Source organism: Rhamphochromis longiceps, linkage group LG13, assembly GCF_057381845.1.
Source record: "Rhamphochromis longiceps isolate RC_006_pf linkage group LG13, R_longiceps_female_GT1.1, whole genome shotgun sequence".
Lineage (NCBI taxonomy): Eukaryota > Metazoa > Chordata > Actinopteri > Cichliformes > Cichlidae > Rhamphochromis > Rhamphochromis longiceps.
Window position 1 is genome coordinate 12,859,439 of NC_140569.1, and position 12,106 is coordinate 12,871,544.

General features: G+C 42.8%; 1 protein-coding gene across 1 annotated transcript; it reads left to right on the plus strand.

The window, feature by feature from the left end:
* The first annotated feature begins 248 nt into the window (after positions 1–248).
* sparcl2 (SPARC-like 2) lies at positions 249–8,886 on the plus strand. Its single transcript, XM_085427255.1, has 10 exons — positions 249–269; positions 380–458; positions 854–930; positions 1,501–1,573; positions 1,922–2,033; positions 2,230–2,348; positions 2,430–2,584; positions 6,838–6,950; positions 7,999–8,093; positions 8,831–8,886. Exons 1-10 carry the CDS (start codon positions 249–251, stop codon positions 8,884–8,886), a joined length of 900 nt encoding a protein of 299 aa, XP_085283381.1.
* The last annotated feature ends 3,220 nt before the right edge of the window (positions 8,887–12,106 follow it).

The window sequence follows — 12,106 nt, forward strand, 5'->3', positions numbered from 1 at the left end:
GGGTGTGTGTGAGCGTGTGTGTCTGAAACACAAAGGGAAATTTCAGCTTGAGACAATAGTGTGACCATATGGTCTCCCTGGCTTGTAAATCATCATGTGGTCCAGTGCCAGCTTCCATGAAAACTACTCCACCTTCCTAAATTCTCTCTCTCTCAGATCTTCTTTACGAAAACATTCAAGTGCACATGGTCTTAAACTAATACTGACTTCAGATACCTGTTCACTTCACTGCAATCAAAAGCGGGCTGATGCGAAAGAGACTCAGAGAGGTAAGGAGAAGGGGAGCTGAAAAAGGGGCGAATGCAAAGAAAAGATATTCAATCAAATAAAAGAAAACATAAAGTCTGTTAAAGCCAGCTGCAAAAATATTCACCCTCAGCGGAGGAGACAGAACAAGGAAACGAAGGAGAACGCTAACAAGGGAATAACAACAGAAGGAAGGAGTGACAGAGGCCCTGGTAAGATGTTTTTCCTCAAGCAGTCAGGGGATAGAAAATGACTTGCTATTCTGCAATAACTTCCTCAACTGAAAGCTGAATGTTCTCTCAGTGTAATTCAACCCTCTGCTTCCTCTCTGATGGAAAATCATTTTCTTTGGTGCTTAAAACTCAATGAGCTGCATTGTTTCCCGCTACATTATGAGAATGACTGGAAACAGGGTAAAAGTCAGTAAATTACAGCACAGCAGAAAGAACAATTAGATTCAAATGCACTGATTAGCTGTTCTGGGTTCTGGGTAAACTGATCATTTTCTGCAACATTTATCTTTATTCGATTTTAACTCAATATGAGGAAATGTAAAGGAAGATACTGGAAACATAAAATATGTCGATTCGTCATTTTCCTCTTACAGCCCCACTGGGTGGCTCAACCATGAAGTTGAACATCATTTGTAGCTTGTTTCTGCTCCTGGGTGTTCAAACAGTAAAGGTATGTTTAACTTAATCTGCCTAATTTCGGCTTTCCACAAAAAAAAATCGTAAAAAAGGGTCAAGGGTCAATGTAAATATTACTAATGAGTGAAAAGTAAAAATATTTGAAATTATGTTCTCCTGACTTTTTTTTCTGTTCCACTCATCAAGTCTGTTTTGTCACAGGTGTTAAAAAGAAAATTTCCGAGTTATGGAATGTGGCTCCAGTATTTTGGTCACCTGTTTCACATTTGATCTGGGAAGAATTTAGGGGCAGATGTGGACCTGGCTGAGACTACAAAGTTTGGAAATATCAGTATGGAATTGAGGTGCACTGTGAGAGCAGATTGATGTTGAACGGTTGCCCATTTTTATTTTGGGTTTATGATGTGTGCTCTTTACAGTACAATGATGCCAAGAAGCTGACTTTTCTAATGGTACAGAATATTAGTTTAAAATGAGCCCGGGGGTTTTAATGAAAGGGAAATTTATGCCAGAGTTCGGTGCTGCCACTAATGATTTTGGCCGCAGATAAAACATAAATGCCCGCTTTTTTTTTGTCTATTAGAAAACTGTGTGTGTGTTTCAGGGAGGCAGAGCCCAGCGCAAACAGAGACAAGCTGAAGAGAGCCTGAGACCATACATTGGCAGAGTTAAACCAGGTAAGAGGAATGCCACATGACTGCATGCAAGTCCCATGCACATTCCTCTTTTTCTAAATGTGCAGAACTAGAAAGTGATCAAAATACATTAAAATTTTCACATACCTGGTCAGTATTCGAGTCACCATCCAGAACTGGCAGGAACTGTCATGGATGCATGATACACATAAACACGATGAACGCTCTTAAGCATATATTAACATAAAGAAACTATAGCCAGAAATTCTGAAGACAAAATAGGGTCCTAACCTAGTAATATCAAGTTGAAACTAATAAAATGGCTGGTGAGTGTCGATGTAAAAGTAAAAACTAAGCTGACACAAGGTTGTTTTTCTATTTCTGCTTCAGAAAAGCTTTGTGAGCTGCTGAAATGCCGTACTCCAGTGGGGTCTTGGTGCCAGGTAGTTCAAGAAAACGGAATTCTCATCCCCAAGTGTGTTTGTCCTCAGTCCTGTCCTCGGTAAACAACATTTGGTTCTTTAATCATTTTCAGGCTTTAAAATATTTTGTCCTTACAGGAAGTTTATACTTATATGGGATTCACACATATATGTAACTTTTGGAAAGACATGTTAAGGTAAAGCAGTAATCTGGCACATTGTACACTACATTCTCACATGTGAATTTTGTCTGTGGGCACTCGCTCATGGAATCAGGCAGAGGGCACCAGTGTGCAGTGTTGTGGGAAAGACCTATGAGAATGAGTGTTGGCTTCATAAAGATGCCTGCAGAAAGAGGCGCCGCACCGGACTCGCGCACACAGGACCCTGTCTGGGTAAATAGCATTAGACATTACAGACTGTTTCCACTGTGTATCACAGTCTTCCAAATTGGCTCTGATGTGCCTTATGATCAGTCCCCAAGGGTAAATGCACCGAGGAGGAGTTAGGCCAGTTTCCATATCGTCTCCTGGACTGGTTTCTGCTCTTGAGTCGTATGGGGGAATCCTACGCACCTGCTGCCCCGCCCCAGAGCTGCCTGAGCCACACCCAGAGGACACAGCTGGCACAAGTAACTCATACTTCGCACTTAAAGTGAGCCTGTTCAGCAGGTTAACAGGGATAAGAAGATAACTGTGAAGTAGTAAACGTAATTCATGATCTATGATGACCTCAGCCAGTGATGATGGAAATAAAATCATTTCCATAAAGTGAAAAGAAACTATAGCCAGAAGGCAAATACTCAAAGGCATCATTTTCCCTTTCACTGTAACCAAACACTGAACATAAAGCTGTTTTTCATGATAGACACCATCTTTGTGCTAGATACAAACTGCCCTCCATGGGTCTAGTGACTGATCGATGTTAACAACCTACCGTAAGTGGTAAGTTCTTATGTTGCTTGTGGTGTGGTTGTCCACAGACTGGGACAGGGGCTCTTAAGACACCACGTATAAACAGTATTTGGTCAATATTCACTAAATTATTCAATAACATGGTGAATAGGGGGATAACTTAATATCCTCTGTGCATTCTCTTGACCTCCTGGCCTCAAATGAATTAAGTGAAAGCTCACTGCATTATTTCTATGATACAAAAACAGATGTAGAGTGTTTTGGGATAGTGTTACATCATAAAATTCCAGCATTATGGATGCTGATTCTAGCATGAGAGAAATAGAACTGCAGCCTACTGTAATACTGTAATAGCAACAGTGCGAGTGAACAGGTGAAGCATTTACCGTGTTTCCATTTCCTGTTTAGCTTGGTAGCATGCTAACAGTCTGATGGGAGAAAGACAACAGGAAATGTATATATATATATATATAAACACCCAGCACGCCCCTGCGGGCGGTTTATCCTTCAAGCTCGGGTCCTCTACCAGAGGCCTGGGAGCTTGAGGGTCCTGCGCAGTATCTTAGCTGTTCCCAGGACTGCGCTCTTCTGGACAGAGATCTCCAATGTTATTCCCGGGATCTGCTGGAGCCACTCGCCTAGCTTGGGAGTCACCGCACCTAGTGCTCCGATTACCACGGGGACCACCGTTACCTTCACCCTCCACATCCTCTCGAGCTCTTCTCTGAGCCCTTGGTATTTCTCCAGCTTCTCGTGTTCCTTCTTCCTGATATTGCTGTCATTCGGAACCGCTACATCGATCACTACGGCCGTCTTCTTCTGTTTGTCTACCACCACTATGTCTGGTTGGTTAGCCACCACCATTTTGTCCGTCTGTATCTGGAAGTCCCACAGGATCTTAGCTCGGTCATTCTCCACCACCCTTGGGGGCATCTCCCATTTTGACCTCGGGACTTCCAGGTTGTACTCGGCACAGATGTTCCTGTACACTATGCCGGCCACTTGGTTATGGCGTTCCATGTATGCCTTGCCTGCTAGCATCTTGCACCCTGCTGTTATGTGCTGGATTGTCTCTGGGGCATCTTTACACAGCCTGCACCTGGGGTCTTGCCTGGTGTGATAGACCCCAGCCTCTATGGATCTTGTGCTCAGAGCTTGTTCTTGTGCTGCCATGATTAGTGCCTCTGTGCTGTCTTTCAGTCCAGCTTTGTCCAGCCACTGGTAGGATTTCTGGATATCAGCCACCTCCTCTATCTGCCGGTGGTACATACCGTGCAGGGGCCTGTCCTTCCATGATGGTTCCTCGTCTCCCTCCTCTTTCTTGGGTTTCTGCTGCCTGAGGTATTCACTGAGCACTCGGTCAGTTGGGGCCATCTTCCCAATGTATTCTTGGATGTTCGTTGTCTCATCCTGGACTGTGGTGCTGACACTCACCAGTCCCCGGCCCCCCTCCTTCCGCTTAGCGTACAGCCTCAGGGTGCTGGACTTGGGGTGAAACCCTCCATGCATGGTAAGGAGCTTTCTTGTCTTTATGTCAGTGGCTTCTATCTCCTCCTTTGGCCAGCCTATTACCCCAGCAGGGTACCTGATCACGGGCAGGGCGTACGTGTTGATGGCCCGGATCTTGTTCTTACCATTCAGCTGACTCCTCAGGACTTGCCTGACCCTCTGCAGGTACTTGGTGGTTGCAGCCTTTCTAGCGGCCTCTTCATGGTTCCCATTTGCCTGCGGGATCCCCAGGTACTTGTAACTGTCCTCTATGTCTGCAATGTTGCCTTCTGGTAGTTCAATTCCCTCAGTTCTGACTACCTTCCCTCTCTTTGTTACCATCCGGCTACACTTCTCCAGTCCGAACGACATTCCAATGTCATTGCTGTATAGCCTGGTAGTGTGGATCAGTGAATCGATGTCTCATTCACTCTTGGCATACAGCTTGATGTCATCCATGTACAGGAGGTGGCTGACAACTGCTCCGTTCCGTAGTCGGTATCCATAGCCAGTCTTGTTAATGATCTCACTGAGGGGGTTCAGGCCTATGCAGAACAGCAGTGGGGACAGAGCATCTCCTTGGTAGATCCCACACTTGATGGTGACTTGTGCTATGGGCTTGGAGTTGGCCTCTAGTGTTGTACGCCACATCCCCATTGAGTTCCTGATGAAGGCTCTTAGGGTCCCATTGATCTTGTACAATTCTAGGCATTCCAGTATCCAGCTGTGGGGCATTGAGTCATAGGCCTTCTTGTAATCAATCCAGGCAGTGCACAGGTTGGTCAGTCTGGTCTTGCAGTCTCGGCTGATTGTTCTGTCTACCAGTAGCTGGTGTTTTGCGCCTCTGGTATTCTTGCCAATTCCTTTCTGTGTCCCGCTCATGTATTGACCCATGTGCCTGTTCATCTTAGCCGATATGATGCCTGACAGGAGCTTCCATGTAGTACTGAGGCAGGTTATTGGTCGGTAGTTGGAGGGGACCGGTCCCTTCTTGGGGTCCTTGGGGATCAGGACCGTCCGGCCTTCAGTTAGCCACTCCGGGTGTCTCTCGTTAACTAGCAGCTGGTTCATTTGTGCTGCCAGACGCTCGTGGAGTGCAGTCAGCTTCTTCAGCCAGTAGGCGTGAACCATGTCGGGCCCTGGTGCTGTCCAACTCTTCATACTGGAGACCCTTTCTTGGATATCTGCCACTGTGATGGTTACTGGACCCTGTTCAGGGAGGTCGCTGTGGTCAGCCCTCAGATCCTCTAGCCACTGAGCATTGCCGTTATGGGTTGCATCCTTCTCCCATATGCTCTTCCAGTATTGCTCCGTCTCCAGCCTTGGTGGTGCTGTTCTCTTATTGTTCCCTTGCCACTGAGAGTACACCTTTGCTGGTTCTGTGGAGAACAGCTGGTTTATTCTCCTGCCTTCTATCTCTCTGGTGTACCTCCTCAAGCGGCTGGCCAAGGCTGTGAGTCTTTGCTTGGCAGTTTCCAAGGCCTCAGGTATGGACAGCTTGCTGTATTTCTTAGGCACCTTATTTGTCGCACCTTTCTGCAACTCCGTTAGTTGGCTAACCTCCCTCCGTGCTACTTTGATCTTGCCCTCTAGCCTCCTTCTCCATGGAGGGTACTGCCCCTATATATATATATATATATATATATATATATATATATATATATATATATATATATATATATAATTTCTGTAATTAAAATTAGAAAAATTTCCGTATTTTTATGAGACTTTAATGAGAATTTCTGTGGTGAAAACTGCAGTAAATCCACAACAAACATGTTATTTAATAAACAAATCTATGTAAAATTAAAGAAACTATAGTTTTGTTACTGCCATTTAGTATCACTTCTGTTATCTCATATTTAGATATGTTACACTATTAAACTAGGTTTTAAAAGTTTAAAAGTTTAATCTATTAAATAAACACTGTGAAATTATTTTAAATTTTGGGCTGTATTTTTGCAGTCTTTTTATGCCCTTACACATTTTTTTTTAATTAAAATTTTTACGATTTTTACACATTTTTCATGTTATTTTTGTTCAGCATGTTAAATCACCTTTCATTTTATTTTATTTTATTTCACTAGAATTTTCATGTCATTTCATGTATTTAAAATAACAGGAAAATTCTGTTAAATTACAGAGTTTCATGGGTTTATTGATTGATTAATTTGTTTCTTTTTGTTTCTTTTATGTTTTCGGAGCATGAATCATAGATGCGTGGGACGTTAGGGTTTGAAAAGTAAAAGGCAATGTAAAAGTACCTTCTTTCTAACTTTCGAACTACCTTCACTAACTAGTGTGTGATGTCACAATGACTCTGTCCATCTTTTTATACAGTCCTTGACCAAAACCACCATTGTGGTCGGCTGAATCTCCTAGTTAACATCACACATTTATTGTATTTATGTGATATGACATAAAGAAACAGAAAACACAAGTATTGAGTTGAGTAGTGTGCTTTCTCTCTCTCCCTCTTTAGAAAAGATTTACCCTGTTGGACAGGAATAAAGATGGCAAGTTGAGCCGCAGGGACCTGAAGAAGCTGCATTATAAGAGGATGCCTTTGGAGCACTGTGCTACACCATTTTTTCAGTCAGTCCTGCCTTCAACGGCCTTGCTGCATCACATAATGATTAACTTTCTTGTCTGATATTTAAATAAATTAAATATTGGGCAGTTTATTTGGGGGGGGGGGTTAACATCCCACTATAGCAATCTCACAAGTTGTGTGTTACATGCATGTACTAGAAGCGAGCAGATGATAGTGAAACATCTGGCCAATTTGATAAGTATCACAATTTTAAATATGGCCATTTTAATGAGTTGATGAAATCTTACTCAAGACCATTGCTATTTCCTATGTCCATATTTCATCACCTCATGTGACACAAGAGGTTTGTTGTCCTAATTGAAATCATCTGTCTTTTGCAATATGCTATTGTTTGGCTAATTACAGAAATACAGAGGGTTAAAAATGTTACACCGAGATGCAATTCGCCCCCGCTCTGACCAAGCTGCACCTCCCACCATGCTGTTCTCTCTGCGTGCCATCTATCCATTCATTTCCATGCCAATCCTGTATCCTCCTCCCTTTCGATCTCATGACCACACCATCTCTCCATTATCATACTCCTCCTCCATGCCGAAGTATTTCCTCTTCTTATCTGTGCTTCCTGTTTTTCTCTCATCTCTGATACAAATGCGTTTATCCTCAGCCTCCCTTTCTGTCAGCCAGTTATTCATTTTCACTCTTCCCTCATTCTTACTTCCTTCCATCTCCTTTTTCTTCTCCCATCCGTACTCCCACCCAACCCCCCTTTTCTCTGCCAGTCTGCAATGACAAGTTTTGTGGGAGCAGGGCTGGCTGTGTCAATGTCAAGCCATTCCCAGCAATGATAATGTTTATTACCAACTGTGCCTCCCGCTGCCCATGGATTAACACAAATTGAAGGAGTACCCTTCAGAGATAACGCTGCACTGTGAACTGAAAGACAATGGCTGCTGAAGAGCCCCAGTGCAGTTCCTTTGTACACCTATAGATATTTAAACTATAAACTACATCTCTCTATCCTTGTGGATGTGACTGAATATAGGATGTGTTTCTGTAAATCATCTGTTTTCTTCTGCGCTATGTTTGCAGGTCATGTGATCGTAACAGGAACAGGAAGGTGACCCTCAATGAGTGGACAGCATGTTTGGTGGATCGTTCTGAGGCCTGGTTCTATCAATTAATGTGTCAGTAACAAGTTCTTACCTACATTTTGCTGTAATTCTTCATAGTCACACACAGCGGTTTAATTAGACTACAGATTAAATTTCTATATCTGTAATCAAAAGTCCAAGTTAAAATCTGCAAACTCTATTTTATGCTGTTGATGAAGAGCAAAGATGCTCCATAATTATTCTAGACAGCCTGCTTCCAGTTTTTATCTAAAATTACATCTAAATTATGACTATTGTGCTTTTCATGAAGCCTTTCCATAAAGCTGGTGGACTGCCTGAAACATGGTCAAAATACATGCACAGGAGAGAAATATCACTCCCACCACAGCTGGAGGAGGGACAAGAGTAGTAATAAGACTGATTAAATGTTTGAGGTTTAATTGTGTCTTCTTTGTATCTGAAATGTTAAGATGAGACTTTTTTTTTCTTGAATTTAAATGTCTGAATTTGAAGAATTTTGATTAGGAAAAATAGTATACAGTGTGCAGATTTTTTTAGAAGAGTCAGATCACAATAAATCTGTGGATATAGTTTAAAGTATTTAAATGCTAGCATGGCAGTTTTAGGTTCATTCTTTACCAGCTGCAGTTCTCACATTTTCTATAAACCACAGATTATTTCAGAGCTATTTTCTTTTAAATATGTTATCCTTTTTTTCTGTCAAAACAGCCAGTTGTCTGCAGGGGGTTTATTTGTCTGCATCACTGCTATTTCAAAACCTAAATTCTTAATTTTTGTTTTACCCACAGCAATGAGAATGGGTTCTCTGAAGTTGTGTCCTACAATCAAAAGGAACTACCTCTGACACGTCTACTTCTTTGTGCTGTTAGGAACTTGCAGGTCATATCATGACAGTTACTTGATTTTAAAGCTGATATTAAAGGATGACATCGCTACACACGCTGACTTAGTCATTGATTTTACCTCTTCTGACATGTGATTTATGGTGTCGTGAAATCTGATGGTCTGCTGGGTGCCCGTGGGTTTTTATGTGTGCGCAAAGGGGACAATTAAAGGTCTAGACAGGCTGAATGCTAATCATATTGTTGTTAATTACATTTGCTGACATCTGTAAAACTGTTAAAAAACACACACACGTATCGGAGACAAATTACACAGGATGCTTTGGATAACCAATTAAAAGGAAGATGTCACAGACAGACAGTGTGATATGCAGAGAATGTCAAAGTAGATGGCGAAAAAAACATGGGGAGAAGAAACACTTAGTGGGGGAAGACGTGACCAGAAAAGAGACAAAGAGTTAATAAAAGAGTGAAAGGTAGAAGTAGCGAAAAGTGTCATAATTCAATGGAGGAGAGCGAAGGCAAAGTGACTGAAGAAAGGAGAGAGCAGCGCAAAGTGTGTTTGCGAAAGACGGGAGGAGGTAATGCACTGTAAATGGGAGTTGAGAGTAATGGAGTAATGCATAAAAAATGGATCAGAAATGAGGGAAAGACTGAGAACGGGGAGTGAGGGGAGGGGGAGGGGGAGGGATGGCTGAGAAGGCAGGAGGAACTGAGGAGACGGGGAAATGCAAAACATTTTCTTCGGAGCCAGCCCTGTAAATAGCATCTTGGAGCATGATGCGGAATGTTTGAAATACTTGACCTCTGCTAAGGTCAAAAAAACTTGCATAATGCAAGCTTGCTTACTTTTTGTGCCTGTGTACCATTTATAATACATGCTGCTTCTAAAACTCTTGTTGCATCTTGTTTGTTTGTCACTATTTTATGTGCAAATCTGTGAGAAGTTGCACATGTATGTGTTGGTGCTTCTAGATCAATAGGAGGGCGTGTGTGCGTGCGTGCGTGTGTATGTGTGGCCTAGGGTGGGCTCTTTGACATGACTGGATTCTCTAGACTAATTAGCCTTTAAATTTACCATGCCTGAAGGATGAAGAGGAGAAAGACAGACACTGAAAAGGAGATGAAGAAAGGCGGAGAGATTTCGCTACCCAATATGAGATGCAGATTCAGTGCAGACATGGGGCAAACGAGGACTAAAGACTGCTTGCAGTAGATGTTTTCCAAAAAGTAACAGTGTATCATCATAAATATCAAAACAAGATGTTTTCATTCCATCTGATTTTTCACTCAAAACTTTTGATTAAATGAAGTGGACCACTGGAGGGATGCAGTTTTCCTTGGCATATAGACGGAAAAACAAGTCTGAACTGGGAGGAGAAGAAGCATGAAGAAAGAACAAAAGCAAAGAGATTAACTGCGCTGAATAGAAGAGAAACTATCTGCTAATTGTGAGTGACCTGCGGAACGGTGAGTTGTTGGTCCAGGCTGTTCACTTTGTGGAAACAAAAAAAATGAGTATAGTTCCCAGCTTCCACCAGTAAACATCTCTTCATTCTCGCCCTTCTTCCCCAGGGACGAGTCTCTTTATCCAAACGAAACATATAATATGAGCTGCTGGGGCCACCCCTGAAGGTCCAGCATAGCCTGCACACCTCCTCCACCTCCTCGCCAATGTTCTTTCTTTGTCTTCATACCCCCTCCTCTGCTAATAGATTCCCTCTCATTACCTCTGGACCACCATCTCCACCTCCATCCCCCATCCAAACACAGAAAGGGCAGTTGCAGATTGACCCACATAATCCTACTTTACCTTCTTCTCACACCAGCCACCGCAGCGGTACACACACACCATCCACCTCCACTCCTACTGTCCTTGCCCCTCCTGTCTCACTTCATTTGGATATTAGAGATATCCGTGAGCCACCCACCTCTCTAACCATGTCCTCTCACCCTCATCCTTCTCCTCCTCCTCCTCCTTTGGATGCTGATCAGTGATTTGATCTGTGATGGCTTGCTTGCATCTCTTTTGCTTTTTGTCTTTCACACACACATTTACACACACTCCCATGGGACTCTGACAGCATAGGAGCAGATGGGCGGCTGGTGATGACATGTTGTTAAAAATAAAGATTCCTGTTAACCCGTTGTCGGCTTGCACACCCTCTGTCCCTCCCTCATGTCCCCCCATTTCATCTCATCTCTCCTGTCAATCTCTCTCTATCGCTTTTCACACTCTGAATCCCTAATTCTTCCTTTTAGTTTAGCTTGTAACAAACAGGATGGGATTCAAATGCTACAAAACCAACTAACTTTGGCACTGAAAGCATGCAGCTCAAGACCCCCCGACCCCCAGAACATGATATTTAATACATGGCTGCCATAAAGACGTCCCCCCTGCATTATGCATGACTTGTAAGCACACATCAATAATAGATGAAAAGGCCAGTTTTGCAGTTTCTTTTCATGCAATTATGCCAAATGAAATTTTTATTCTCACTTTCTGTTTCTTTTTCTGCGAGTGGAGTTTGTCCTGTGACGATTTCATGATAAATTATTAAAAGGCAACACAAGGGGGTGGGAGGGATCAAAAGAAAAATTCAGGCCGGTCATGATGGCAGTGAAACAGAGAGAGGATGTGTGTGTGTGTGTGTGTGTGTGTGTGTGTGTGTGTGTGTGTGTGTGTGTGTGTGTGTGTGTGTGTGTGTGTGTGTGTGTGTGGGAGAGCTTGTGTCACCCAAGCCTGTTCATCCATTCCAGGTCTGACAGATGTCCTACAGATGTCCATAGTCTGAGGAAAACAGACTACAGCATGATTCTTAAATCAAATTCTTCACCAAAACAGCATAAAAGTTGTTAGAACACAGCTCATACACAATGTTGGAGGGTATGCATTCATTAATCTCTCTAAGGTTAATCACCATCCAACCTTCAAAAGAAGCCGCCATATCGTGCTCTGCCAGATTGCCGACTTTCAAAACTGCAAAGTGGGCCAGCTTATAGAGAACGATACAGAGAGAAAGACTGGTGCCTTTGAAAGAGAGTCCAGTCACTCAAAGGGTCCTTACTTAAAAAAAAAAAAAAAAGGAAGACCAGTTGTGGGCACTGAAGTGATACATTTATTAATAGTGTTCATGTGCCACATTTTTTATTCCACTTTGAAGTGATGTTGGAGGCAAAAAGAGGCAGAAGGAGACAGGGAGGAAGGGAGAGAGCGGGTCT